Here is a 15,119-nt window from a genome sequence, read left to right as displayed (position 1 = left end):
CCACCATTCTTTCTATGTACTGCATTGTTTCATTCTTTTAGATTATTCCAAAAATTCTCTGCCAGATGATTATGAAATAAACAATTAAAGAAGAGAAACAAAATGGAAGGTGATGTACCATTTTTTTTTTCAAAGTCCAATGGCAACTTGAAGGAAAGTATAAGCTTTTTAAAATACATATTTCAAGTGTTTGATCATTTCTTCCTTTCTAATTTTGAGGATATTTTGCAAATTTTAGATAAATATGATAGCGATATAGAACTCACATGCTTTTGTTTTTCTGGAATTACACATTATAAGCGACTTGCATAAGAAAAATTTGTATTATTAATGTAGATGATTTTGAAATATAGTGACTGTACTAAGGATAGCAATTATACTCTGGAATGATACTCTTATTGAAATAACATTTAGTCTCTCTTAGATATCCACACATTTGGGCAATATAGTATTAAAGATAACTACTTTAAGACTAAGAATGTACACTTTTAGAAAATAATGATGATCTAGACTGTTCAATAAGATGTGCAAAATTACAGAATGTATTTAATTATCAAAGTTGGGAATTTAAAAATTAGATCTAAAATTTTTTAAATGACTATCTTCAAAAGTGATCTAATTACATTTTCCCCTTTAGTACAATTGTTTCTCTATGTGGTTTGCTTAACAAAATATATATAAACTGACAGGAATAAAAATAAAACTGTTGAAAAAGGTAATAATTCTCTGATATGTGCAGGGGAAAAAAAGCCAAGGCAACTTTTAAAAACTGCCAATTGGATAATATTTAGAGAGCCAGTATTTTACTTAATATTTGATATCACTGAATGGAATTCCTTGTCATGAGGCTTTCATAATATATATATTATTGGAGAGGAAAAAAAAAGTGATCCTGTGCCTTTAATTTCCCTTTCTGAGAGAGGGAAGGCTGCACACCACTGACAGGCTCACTTGTTCCCGTCTTTAATGTGCAATCTGTTTTCTCCAGCGGAGGGCACTCAGTGTATCACAAACTCAAGCATTAGCACCAACAAGCTCTGAGCATCATCAGTCTCTGGAAAGCCTTCTGAATTAGACAAGGGCTGCCTCTCAGCACAGCTACAAAACACTTTAAACCTGACCAGCTAAATGGATAAACCTAGCCTGCATAGCTTTTAAACTGGGGTCTCATACAGCACAGGAGGCCTACTTGCTTCAAGAACTGAAAATCCAGAGGATGAATTGCTTTATCTGGGAATGGCAAAAGCCAGCACAATAAGGAATGCCAGGTATTCTGAAGATTTTCTTTTCTTTTCTTTCTTTTTCTTTTTCTTTTTTTTTTTACCTCTCTTTTTACAGAGAAGTTGGTTACCTTCGAAATGGGCTGTAGCTTTTTTGCACAGATTGCCAATTACTGCTGATGGGTCTCTGGTGAATTACACAATGGTCCTCAGAGCTTAGAGGCCCTCCCCCTCCCCCCCAACGGCTTCCTTCTCCCTGCCCCCCACCATCCCACCCCATGCTGATTTTTTTTTTTTTTTTCATATATGTATATATATTTTTTGCCTGTCCTCTCCGGGGAAGTTTGTATGGGGCTACTAGCTCACATGCGGGATCAGAATGGTGTGAATGACAGCCGCACTGTGTCATGAAGGTGGTGGTGGTTTCAGCAAGAGAGACCAAATAAGAAGAAAGCTGAGAGAGGGGGGATCCGTTTTTGGATGACAAAGGATGGGTAAGTGAACTTTTGTTGTTTCCTTCTTACCAAAGCTGATCCTCTTGGCTTCCTATTCTCAGTCGCGGCATTAGCTGATAAAAGACGGGAAAACAGGCAAAAAGCAGCAGCCTCTGAGTTTGCCAGTTGACTCAGTATAGTTGCTATTATATTTTTAGATCGTTTTCCTTTTAGTAGTTTTTTTTTTTTTTTTTATAATACGTAAATGCATAACACGGACTTAAACAGACTCTAGAGAAATATCTTTAAGACTGTCTCTTCTGTATGTGTTTCTACAGCGTGGGAATTGAGCATGAGATAAATATTGTGTTTGCTTCTATTTCTTGATAATATTAACCACGCTTGTATTTCTGGTCGCTGTCAGGAAGATTGTTAACACTTTACTGCGTGTGTGTAGGGGTGGGGTCGTTACTTTATTAGAGGTCGCACAAGGGTTTGTTTTATCTTTAAAGCTGTATCCTGAACACAGCTTCCAAATTTCCAGCAGTCATTTGCCAGTCTTATTTTTTCAAGTGTGACTGGCTTTTTTCCCCCCTTTCTCCTGTCTGGAAGAGCTGGAATGTATTTCAATGAGATTGTAGCTGGCAAGAGGACAGAGAGCAAGATCAGGTTTCAAATTAAAAACAAAACAAAACAAAACAAAAAACTGGTTGAGTAAAAGAAGGAGAGTTTTTTGATTAGAGGTTTGGCTGATTGCCTCTTGGTTAAAATATGAATATTTAAGAGAAATAAACTACACAGAGGGTTTTTTCCCCCCCACCGCTAAGAAATAATAAATCTACTATTGACAGAGGAAAGAAGTCCCTTACCATGCAATGATTTGGAAATGCAGCACAAGTGCCAATACATTACAACTTTGCAGTTTTTCTGAAGTTAATAGAGGTAGGGGAGGAAAAAAAAAAGTCAGTGAGAAATTTGAGCAGGTCCGGATGGAGGGGAGGGGATGTAGTAATCTACTGCTTCACTCCTTGTTTATCCCCCAAATTTGCAAAAGCAACTATTAAAAAGAACAGCAAAACTAATACTATACAAGATTATTTTGCATTCTATGCAAATACTTAATAAGAATTTGACAGTCTTAACTTTGGACTGTTCTGCGTTATATCAGTAGTTAGGCTTCTGAGCTGGTATATCCCTGGGCAGGGGAGCCACGGTAGGCAGATCTTCCTGAATGCCGAGAGCATTTATGCTCATTAACACATTGAGAGTACCATGCACTGTTATTAGTCTTCATACCCTGCTTCATTGGCTGCCCATACTTGTCCCAATGCCATTTTTTCGAGCTCATGCATTGTTACTCCATTATGCAATAAGGATACAATTTCAGTCAGGGCAAACTTGGGTTACCTTGACAGCTTACTGAAGCTCTTTTGTCAAATCAAAGCTTGTTTGCTCAACTAGGAAAGATGTACAAGTATGGGGTTTTCTAAGTCACATTTTTGCCATTACCAGAAGACTTGGTACTCTTCCCTTTTGATACTGATGTTCAACAGCGTGACTAGCCAAATATTGTTGTTATGACAGTGTTGGCATTAAGTGATAAGACAGGCTGTGTGCTTTTCTGTGTTGATGAACATATGAACTCATGAAACTCGGGAAGGCTTTTCTTTAGTTCACGGCACTGTGGTGATTTGAAAATCAAGGAGGAATGAAGGAAACCTCATGGTAGAAAACATGCAACACTGAAGAAAACAAGACTTCAAATGTTAAATTCCTTGTTCTTATATCAACTGTCCCATGACTACACTAGATGAAATGCCCCTGATATCGGTAAGCTGGTGGTGATTTATATTAATAGCTTTACAATGTGCATTTGTCTTCTTTTTTAATATTGTAGGTTTCCGTTTAATTACGCAGCTGAGAGGCATGCGTGTGGTGCTAATGCTACTTCCTACACTGCTGCTTGTTATGCTCACAGGGGCTCAGAGAGCTTGCCCAAAGAACTGCAGATGTGATGGCAAAATTGTATACTGTGAGTCTCATGCTTTCGCAGATATCCCTGAGAACATTTCTGGAGGGTCCCAAGGCTTATCATTAAGGTTCAACAGCATTCAGAAACTCAAATCCAATCAGTTTGCCGGCCTTAACCAGCTTATATGGCTTTATCTTGACCATAATTACATTAGCTCAGTGGATGAAGATGCATTTCAAGGGATCCGTAGACTGAAAGAATTAATTCTAAGCTCCAACAAAATTACCTATCTGCACAATAAAACATTTCACCCAGTTCCCAATCTCCGCAATCTGGATCTTTCCTACAACAAACTTCAGACATTGCAATCGGAACAATTTAAAGGTCTTCGTAAACTCATCATTTTGCACTTGAGATCTAACTCATTAAAGACTGTGCCGATAAGAGTTTTTCAAGATTGTCGAAATCTTGACTTTCTGGATTTGGGTTACAATCGTCTTCGAAGCTTGTCCCGAAATGCTTTTGCTGGCCTCTTGAAGTTGAAGGAGCTCCACTTGGAGCACAATCAGTTTTCCAAGATCAATTTTGCTCATTTTCCACGTCTCTTCAATCTCCGCTCAATTTACTTACAGTGGAACAGGATTCGCTCCATTAGCCAAGGCTTGACATGGACTTGGAGTTCCTTACACAACTTGGATTTATCAGGGAATGACATCCAAGGAATTGAGCCGGGCACATTTAAATGTCTACCCAATTTGCAGAAATTGAATTTGGATTCCAACAAGCTTACCAACATCTCACAGGAAACTGTCAATGCATGGATATCATTAATATCCATCACTTTGTCTGGAAATATGTGGGAATGCAGTAGGAGCATATGTCCTCTGTTTTATTGGCTTAAGAATTTCAAAGGAAATAAGGAAAGCACCATGATATGTGCAGGACCTAAGCATATCCAAGGTGAAAAAGTTAGTGATGCAGTGGAAACATATAATATCTGCTCTGAAGTTCAGGTGGTCAACACAGAAAAGTCACACCTGGTACCCCAAACGCCCCAGAAGCCTCTGATTATCCCTAAACCTACATTTTTCAAATCTGACCCTACCCAGCCCACCCTTGAAACACCAAGCCCTTCCCCCGGGTTTCAGATTCCTGGCACAGAGCAAGAGTATGAGCATGTTTCATTTCACAAAATTATTGCAGGGAGTGTGGCTCTGTTCCTCTCAGTGGCCATGATCCTCTTGGTGATCTATGTGTCTTGGAAACGCTACCCAGCCAGTATGAAACAACTTCAGCAACACTCTCTTATGAAGAGGCGGCGGAAAAAGACCAGAGAGTCTGAAAGACAAATGAATTCCCCTTTACAGGAGTATTATGTGGACTACAAGCCTACAAACTCTGAGACCATGGATATATCCGTTAATGGATCTGGGCCCTGCACATATACCATCTCTGGCTCCAGGGAATGCGAGGTATGAACCATGATCCTCCTAAAAGCATTTCTACTTCGGGGAAGGAGAGGTAAATGTTTGAAGCTCTAGAGATGTCTCTAATCACTAGAAAGATTAATGACCCTTTTGCTTTTGGGTTTTTGCTCAGTGTGAAAGGTTACTTAATTAAATTACAACCACCAGGAAATTGACTGTTTTTGTTTTTGTTTTTTTTAATGGTTGAAACTTGAAAGAAGTTCATTCAAGGATGAGATTAAGTTGGAATAAAGTACTATGTTAAAACATCTGTTTTTTAACAGTTTGTATACAGGGGTTGGACTTACAAACACACATATACACAAAACTCTTTTCATTCTAAAATTAATGTCTGGTTCTTGTTGTTTGACTTCTGTAATGGAGTAAAGAAGGAGGGACCAGCTTAATTTAAAAACAAAATGATTTTACCAAAATTCCAGGAGGTAATGAAGATTTAAACCAAAGAGCAATTTACCCAAGGGTTGATTTTGTTGTAAATTTTTAGTTATAATTAAAGCATGCAACAGGGATCTCACAAGGATAACTGTTTCTGTGTTACTTGCCATTTAGTTATTATACCAGCATAGAGAATGTCAGAGGCCTACTGTGTAACTGTATTAGGCTTTTAAAGATGTCTTTCATCCTTCTTTCCTTCCTTCCTTCCTTCCTTCTTCCATTGGTTCCTTCCTTCCTTCCTTTTTTTTTTTTTTAATTACTGGACATAGATCACTTTTCATAGGTTTTCTTAAGTGCTAGCTATTTGTATGTAATCAGAATAATACTTAAATTCCATGTTTTGGCTATGTCCCTGGCAACTAAAATCAGGTCATGATATTGTGGATGATTTAGCAATAACATAATGACAGGCATAACAGGGACTGTTTGTCAATGTTGCTGTCATCCCCAAAAGAAATAATGTGTATTCTTGTTAAACTTATCCAAAACTAAGTGATGCAAACATTTATAAATAAAGAGAGAGAGATCTGAGTTCTGGATATTCTCCCTTTCTGTAACATCAGCTTGAAATGAAGGCCTTCCATGTTACATTATTCTCATTTTCATGAGAATGTATTTGGATCCAGTTTCTGATTATTTAATTTTAAAGATCACTTAGAGTATCATGCTTAGGAGTAGAAAATAGCCACAGATTTCCAAACTGTTGATAACTAGTACTGGATGCAAATTGTTCTTTGTGTGGTAAAGTTGATCAAAAAGTACAAAGACGTGACTGCCAAGGCCTTGTTGCTGGAATAAAGTAATAGAAAGAGAAGGTTCTGGCAGTATGTTGTCTCAATATATGATTTTAGAGGATTAGTTTTTCAAAGGAAAGTTTTCATGAGTGTTGAATGAGTATTTTTCCTTTTATTACTAGTTACAGTAGTTGGAAAAAATAATTTGCTCTTTGATAATATATACCCAGTTTTTCTATAATCCTAAAGGCAGATGCTAATGAAAATGTTTTCAGACAAGGCACTGAGTTTGAAATATTCTCAAACCTAGTAGAATTTGGAATACTGAACTATTATTTACAGAGTTCATTTTCTCCTTTCTGTGTATAACTGAACATAAGAAAAGTAATCCCAAATAATTAATCCCTAAAAGAAACCTGTATGAGCATTTGATCTTAAAAATTAAAGAGAATAAAAGATTTTATATGAAAGTCTTAACAAGTCTTGATGCTTTTATTACAGGTTGATATTTATATACTATACATGAATATTAGTAAAACAAGTTCATCTTGTTTTATTCTAGGTTCTCTTTATATTTTGAGATCCTTTTAAAGGCTAATAATAGAAAAAGAAAATCCAGGTCCATTCATTTTCTCTTGACTTTTATGGTAGAAAGGTGATTTTTATTTAGAATAATCACCAAGAAAGAAGAAAGATTCTTAAAGAACTAGGACTTGAGTATAGTGATTCTAAAACTTACAGAGATCTTCAGTTCCAGAGATTATTCTTTCAAATACCCTAGGCTTTACCATGATAGGAACAAAATAAAAGCGTGCTTTATTCCATAAAAGCGTGTTTCAAAACACATGTTGATACTATATATATTTTATGGAGGGGAGTTTATGTTCATGGAATTGCAGTGGCATTGTTGGAGTTGAATGTGGTGTTAGGATATTAAATAATGAAGAATTTAATTAAATATTGTAATGAAGAGAATTGAAATGGCAGCCTTGCTAAAGTAGATCAAACTCTCCATGCCCTAAAAAATGAAAAATGACAGGCTATCCATTTAAGACCATTAAGTCAAGGGGTCCAGTGAAGCTAGATTTGAATGACGTTAACTTGTTTTGAAACACAAACCGTAAGAACATTGCAGCAACCGCTCCCCTTTTATGACAGGATGTTCAATCTATTATAGTTACGGGTGAACAAAGAAATGAGAAAAAGCAAATTCTTAGAAACTGTGATGACAACCTTAACTTCTCCTTATGTCTTTGTCACCACAGAGTAAAAATTCTCCTGTTCAGAAAATTTTTCTATAAAATGAAGCCAAGAGAGAGGAGTGATTTGTCCAAGTTTATGATTTTTTTTAAGCCTATAGAGGTATGCTGAGTTTTAATCTGGTGTTTTTATCAATAGCTTAGGAAAAAAGGCATTAATATATTTATAATACAATTTTGTGAGTTAGGGCTTTTTTTTTTTAATTCAAAACACCAAACTTTACCCAATAAAGCCATAAATATTTAACTAGAAAACTTAGCCCTAAATGCTAATTTTCTAAGATAGTGCCTTGGAAAAAAACTACATTAAACTGAAAATTCCACTTATACAACAGTTACATTTAGTTACCATGATCTAAATATAGTTAAAATATTTGTTTTGTCTATTTCTTTAAAGAAGAAAATAAAAATATTAAGACCCCTAATTAGAATGGTGCCTGTGAGCTAACACACAAATATAACATTCAATAAGTGAATAACTTTGGCTCTATTCTTTATAAGATATAATTTTGAAAATTCCACATGCACATTCTATGCTAATAATTTGAAGGAGAATATTATAGTACCTTAGGCAGTAAAAATCTCTTATATCTATAAAAGAAGAACAGAGTAGATAGTTCTGAATAATTAATATGATATATGGCACAATTCTAACAGATATTTACATCTCAATCATCATACCTTGAGTGGAGCAATGTGCTTGGTTGAACTCGATCATTTAATTTGTCTATCCTCAGTATGTGCTCAGAAAGAACTTAAAGCCAAAAGGATACAGCTTTGCCTAAAGCTTAGTAAGTTGTTATTAAGAGAGTAAATAGCAAAAAAAACCCCAAAACAGAACAAAACAGAAAAAAAAAAGAGAGAGAGAGAGAGAGAATTGCAATACATACTTTTGAAAATAGTTTGTGAAATTTTGCGTAGCTTTATCTCGCTAAAAAGTATTACCAGAATTATGAAGTTACTTTATTCTGCCTACAAAATTTTACTTTAAATTTATGCAGAACAAATTTTGACTACCTGTTTTTCTAGGATACGTTGTATCAACTGAAAATAGCAAGGACCTTTATAAATTAGTCATTGTGAATATAGGAGAAGAGAGAACACTTTCTCTTGCGAATTAAAAAAAAAAAAGGAACTGGTGAAACCTTAAAATGAATAAATAAATGAAAGTGGTTTCTAAAGAAATCCTCTATCCAATGGATTTTAAAAGTTAACTAATTGAGATATAAAATTTAGTGATCCCATAATGCTAATAGGACTACCATTAGGAAAATAGGAGTATAGGTGACATTTGATATTTATTTTTCAAATATTTGATATTTTAGTAAACAATTCTTCAAAATCAAGTAAAATATATATATATAATGGTTGTAATTGGGCTGATGTTATTTCTTTCACTGCTGTGCAGTAGGTGGTATAGATCATTTCTAACACTTTATATTTATTGAATATATTATGTCAGATCCTAACTATTGATTTAAGAGGGATTATTAACTTCTTTTTAAACTTTAGAAATTGGCATTTTAAAGTATAGTAAATGAGGGTGCCTGGGTGGCTCAGTCATTAAGCGTCTGCCTTCAGCTCAGTTCGTGCCTGGGATTGAGCCCCACATAGGGCTCCCTGCTCAGTGGGAAGCCTACTTCTCCCTCTCTCACTCCTTGTGCTTGTGTTCCCTCTCTCGCTGTGTCTCTCCCTGTCAAATAAATAAATAAAATCTTAAAAAAATAAATAAATAAAGTATACTAAATTAATTTCCAAGAACTAAAAAGTGTAATGGGTTCAAAGAGGATTTCTAAGTGAAGTAAGCCCAATATCCTTGAGTTTAACTTATACTTTACCAATACAAAACTATAGAAAATAAACTTCATTTTGGTGGCTTACTACTGCTGTGTTATGTCAAAATGTTATAACGGAAACTCTGCTTTGTATATTCACATAACGTATATTTATGTGTGTGTATATGTGTGTGTTTGTATGTATGTATGTGTATGTGTTCATATACACGGAGAGAGAAATATATTTCCATTAAAGTTCCTTTCTGTTTTGGACATTTGAAATATTCGTGAAAGAATCTAGGGTTGTTATTATCAGAATTTGTTCGTCAGGAAACATACTTCTTAAGAGAAGTGTTTAAACCTCTCTAAAATTAGTAGTATTTCATGTTTAGATAGTCTTAATGTTCTTCTTTTTTTCCAAAATCAGAATTTAAGCTACACATTGTCATTTTTGGTGTGACTCTGGGCTAGTCACTTCCTTTCTCTGTGATCCATCACTAAATGAGTATATGCAACTAGCCCAATATATCCCAACTCCAAGCATTCCTTAGACTAGTAAACTTTGTAAACTCTGCGGTCATTTTCAGGACTAAAAGGGCAAGATGGGATATGGAGGAAAAACTGAGTTATTTATATTCATTGGCAGTGAGAAAGAAAGAACTTGAGTTAATAAAAATTGGCATGCTCAGGTGAGGAACATTATAATTTCTTTATGCTTGAGGGGAAACTTCATAATACACATGCATGTGCGCATATGCATATATGCTAGCACACAAACACATTTATGTATCTTTTAAATTCTGGCAAGTAACTAGTTACTTTGAGAGCATTCAAAATATGACTGATTTAAAAAAAAAATCTATTGTCTGAATCTGATTCAATTAAAATCTATTTGTGAATAGAGCTTTCATTAGAATATGCAAATGGTAGTGGTGAAGAGTGACAGTTTCCAAGAAAGCCTGACATAGTTAATTTAGGAAAGATTTTAAATTGATGATAAGGGCTTCAATTACTTTTTTTAGAATAAGTTTACATTAGCATGTCATGGACAAAATTTTACTAAGATTACAAATTGAAAAGTCTGACTACATTATGGTCTTAGGAATGTACAGCTTTTGACACACCCCAGTGATCTTCATGTAATTTCAGAATTTTTCTTCTTGAGACTTCTCTGTATTCAATAAAATCTACTCATCCTAGTCTCAGGAATTACATTTATAGATAGCTTTATGCATTGGAAGTTGCTCGGTAATATTAGCATTGGGGACTTGGTGACTCATCAGAATTTTCATGTCTCTAGAGATTCATGAATCACTAAATCAAAGTGAAACACTGGCAACCTGTGTATCATCAGACAGTGGGAGTTTTGAAATATTAGTATGACTTTGGATCAGTGAAAAGCATGAAAGTGATGTTAAATATGTTTTAAAATTAAAATTGCTTTTTATAGTACCAAGAGAAGTATCATTTATCAGGTCAATTTAATAAAATCTCAATATTGTTAAAATGAAAGAGAAATTATGGTGGTGTTTTTCTTAGGCGCTCCATAAGCCATTAAAAATTTAGCTGTAAATTAAAGAAAGTTGAGAAAACCACACTACTTCCTTTGGTATCAAAATCACTACATTTTTTATAAACTGCTTTAGTAAAACTCCTCAATATAAACTCCTCAATATATGCAAACACTATGATTCATACTCCTGCTAAATAGTTAAAAAAATAATGCTTTCACTGTCAAGAGAAATTAAGTCTTAAGCAAATGAGGATGTGGATAAATTATTTTTTAAGGGTAAGATGTTTGACTTTAAGTCAAATCTTATAATACTTGTAAACCTAAGGTTTGGGAGTGAAAGGACGGTAAAACTAATATGCACTAACGAATGGTTAAAGTAATGGTAAGAAAATTTTTTATAAAATCAGAAAAAAAAAAATCTTGTCCAAAAATTAAGTTTGGCTAAAAGGAACACATTGAACAATAACTGATGCCTGACCAGATAAGTAGTAAACACATGCATAACTAAATAAGATTATGGTATTTAGCATTTTTTGTACAGACTAATGAGATCTCTATATTTTAATATATAAATGATTTTGTTAAATATATACAAAAGTAACTTTGAAATACAATTGTACTTAAGCAACCATGTGCAATTAAAGACCCATATATCCCACATAAATATTTCTAAAATGCTAAGATGTATATTGTATACATATTAAAGTAATATAAATTATACTTTTCAATAGATACTACTTGTCCAATTCACATGTATTACCTCAAAAGAAAATATTTTGGGGAGACATTAAAACCATTTAGACATCATAATTTTGTTTCTTCTGTCATTGACCATGATTGTTTTCTGAATTTTTGGATGTCCATATCACCATCTCTTGGAAAGTTCTATTCTCTACTTTACTTTAGTCTTTTAAATATTTACTGAATTCTCAGACCTCAGAAGGGTAAAGATATATATAATCATTAAACTTAGCAAGAAGAGTCATCTTTTTCTTTTTTTTTAATGTAAATTCTTCTAGTAGAAGAATGTTACATTACACATTTTTATCACATTGATTTTAAAAGAAAAAATTAAAGATAATAATTACAATATTAAAACAAAATTTCCTGTATAAATGTATAATTGTCATTTTTACTTAATATTTCAGTGGTTGAAATCTTCAGATCCCATTGAGCCTAAAAACTAAAAAAATTTTTTTTTGCAGTATACTTAAATATTCAAAGCAAAAAGCTAAAGTGAATATAGATGGATTTGTTTAAGAAAACTGACTCTTTTTTAGGACCTCATAAGCAAATATATTCTTCCAAATAGGAATGTGTAGGGTTAGGAACTGATTTCACTTTTGGGTCATTTTCAAGGTTAGTGCAAAATTATATAGACGTTAATTTTGGAGTAGCAAATTATTTAGACAAAGAGGAAAAATACCTGAAGTTATTTTATTTTAGAAAGACAGTTCTATTTCATTCATATTCATGGTATATTTTCATTTTAAAGGTTAACAATTTTGTTTCACTGTCTTCTTTTAAGATTAAGTATTATCAGATAAAGCACTGAAATTTCACTGATTTTTAAAAGCAAACAAGAAACAGTCTGAGTTTAAATTCTGTGCTTGTTTTTAATTCTTCCCTCCTCTCTCAGGTCACATTTACTGAAGCATTGGTTTTTTCATTTTTTCCTAGTGATCTAATTATTTGCAAGGGTTGGAATTATTAAAAGTTGATTTCTTGTTTCCTTTAAGTAACTCCTATTAAATGTGCTTATGTTCAAACGAAGCCCTGAAAATATTGCCTGTTTCTTTCAGCATAAATTTAATTTATTATGCATTTCATTATGAAGGTTTTGATATTTATAATTTTAAATTGACACCAGCATTGTTAAATATTTCTAATAAGACTTAAAAAAGAAATATAAATATAAATTAATTGTGTCTGAGTCTTTTTTAGTATGATCTCCACAGATGAAAAATTGTTATTTTCTTCTGTGTTTATAGGTCTGTAAAAGTAATAGCAGAGAGGTCAGCCTTAAAGTACTTTAGGTTGATGGTCAAACCATAGTATGGACCAAAATTGCATTGGTCCAGTGGTTAGATCAAGGGGTGAAAAGAAGGTCTGAGATATTTGAAACTGACTCACTTTACTTCTGTAATATTGGACAAGTAAATATGTATCTGACCTTTCTGTGATAAAATTTTTCCATCTATTGAACTGGGATAATAACTTTCCAACTAACTTGTTGAAATGATTAATGAGCTACTATTTGAAAACCACTCTGAACTCCTCCATAAAAAGCTTCAATGTAAATATAAATGATTATTAGCCATAAGCCCTACTGTCTACTGAAAAATGCAAAATACATTGTGGCTGTATTATTTTCATTGTTATTATTAGTTATAATGATGGTTATAATACTCCCTGATGTAGAAACAAGTGTTGTGGTTACATTTTTACTAAAGTGAATAATAAACCTGACCTTTCAGTCCCTTGTCTGAGCTGTAATTTAGTTTGGGTACCATACACACTAATATATAAATAATACCTCAGGATTGTAAAATACTCCCTTGGCTGAACATTTTATTCACATTTCAAAGAAGGTAGCATTTACAGTTCTTTTATTAATATTAGCTCTAAGGAAGAAATGGGTTATAGAAACAACTTATAAATTTCCATTCTGATCAAGTATTGCCCTTCAGTTCATTTTCTTAACCAGTGGAGGCAGCTTTAGTTTTCCCCAAAGTGTTTATGCATAACAAGAAGTTAATATGTATTTTTAAGAAGACCTGAAATTTCTCTAGCAAAAATACATAATATTTAATGATTTTATGTATATAAGTGTGTATCTTGGTTTAATATAATATGGGCTTTTATTTTTGCATAAATAGATTATTATATAATTCCTATTTTTGTCCCCATACTTGTAATATATTTTAATGTGAACTACATTTCTTTTGAAGTTTCCCCATGGAATAACACCTCCTGTGATACCATTGTGTGCTGTGAAATAGAGGACACCATTATTGCATGTCCTTAACAAAACAAATGCCCCATAGACAAAAGACAAAATTTTATCTTTTCTGGAGAAAACAGCATGTTATTTTCATGGTGATTGGAAATGCAGAATTATTCCAAAATGAGGATTCTTCCAGTCATTGAATATGTCTATTCCAGTTATGTATTCTGGAAGTAGGGATGTAACGATAGGATACATCCCTAGGAACGATAGGAACCCACTGGACCCACTAGACCCACTGTGAAACGGATCTGAGCTAAAACTCCATCAATCACCATGAGCCCCTAATCTAACTCTGAGACCACAGTGATGCTTTGGATCTGCAGGAATTAGTGTCACTTCCAAATCAAGTTCCAGTAAGCCCCCAAAACTGATTACACCACTTTGCCCAGTGCATAGTCACTTTGTTAAATAGCTGTTTCTCTCTTTGGGAAAGGCTAGGAGAGAGATTTAGAGTATACATTTTGACAGTGTAGCTTTGTCTTTCTTTCCTCAAGGGGATCTGACCTTTCATTTAAATGTTTCTGGATCTGCAAACTGGCTCAAGTCTGGGAATTGATTATGGGGCCATGGCACTGTTCTCGTGATTCAGGTTATACTTCTGTTCACTTGACCTAGATCTGACCTACTTATACTGATCAAGTAGGAATTAGTACTCAAGTACTTTTTTCCTAGGGACACCATGATCAAGTAGACAACACCACGGGTCTTTGAGTCCAATTATTTTGATTACTACTTTGACTTTACTGTCTCTTATGGTATCTATGCCTATCTTGTCTTTGGCAATTAAGTGTCAGCACTAGGCCCATTCCAGTGGGGGATCTCATTTTTCCTCTTGAAGTAGGGATGGCAGTTCAGTGGTAGCTATTTCCACTGTGATTTCTGGCCTGCAACAAAGAGTGACCACAGAGTCATTAGCCCTGAACTTACTATGCTCAACCTCTTTCCCTTCCCCAGTTGCCAAATAGTCAATCCATTTCATACTCTTGCGATACGGTCTACAGAACTCTAACCAGAATCTTTTTTTTTTTTTTAATTTTTGAGAATAACTGCTTAGATTCTAATCTTGAGATTTGAAAGGTAAAAGAACGTTATTTATAAATATAATATTTTAACCTTTTGCAAATCGTAATCTCTTTGACTCTCTGTGTTTCCTCAAATGACTGGATGATAAAAGCTGACTTTAAATCAATATTCCAAATTTATGCTTCTTTAATTTTGGCATAGCATCTTCCTTGAAAATGTATATATAATTCTCCACCAAAACAGGAAGATTGACAAAG

At 33.8% G+C, this 15,119-nt stretch overlaps 1 protein-coding gene across 1 annotated transcript in view; it reads left to right on the top strand.

Annotated features, from left to right (window-relative positions):
• The first annotated feature begins 914 nt into the window (after positions 1–914).
• The window catches only part of LRRTM4 (leucine rich repeat transmembrane neuronal 4), a 702,546-nt gene continuing 688,341 nt past the window's right edge, over positions 915–15,119 (top strand). The window contains exons 1-2 of the mRNA XM_044261514.1: positions 915–1,714; positions 3,552–5,098. Of these exons, the coding sequence (XP_044117449.1) occupies positions 1,711–1,714; positions 3,552–5,098 (1,551 nt within the window). The 5' untranslated portion in view covers positions 915–1,710. The remainder of the gene's footprint in view (positions 1,715–3,551; positions 5,099–15,119) is intronic.

The sequence above is a fragment of the Neovison vison genome, chromosome 8 (genome assembly GCF_020171115.1).
Source record: "Neovison vison isolate M4711 chromosome 8, ASM_NN_V1, whole genome shotgun sequence".
Taxonomy (NCBI): Eukaryota; Metazoa; Chordata; class Mammalia; order Carnivora; family Mustelidae; genus Neogale; species Neogale vison.
Note: the sequence above shows the minus strand (reverse complement) of the source record. Positions and strands in the feature narration are given on the sequence as shown.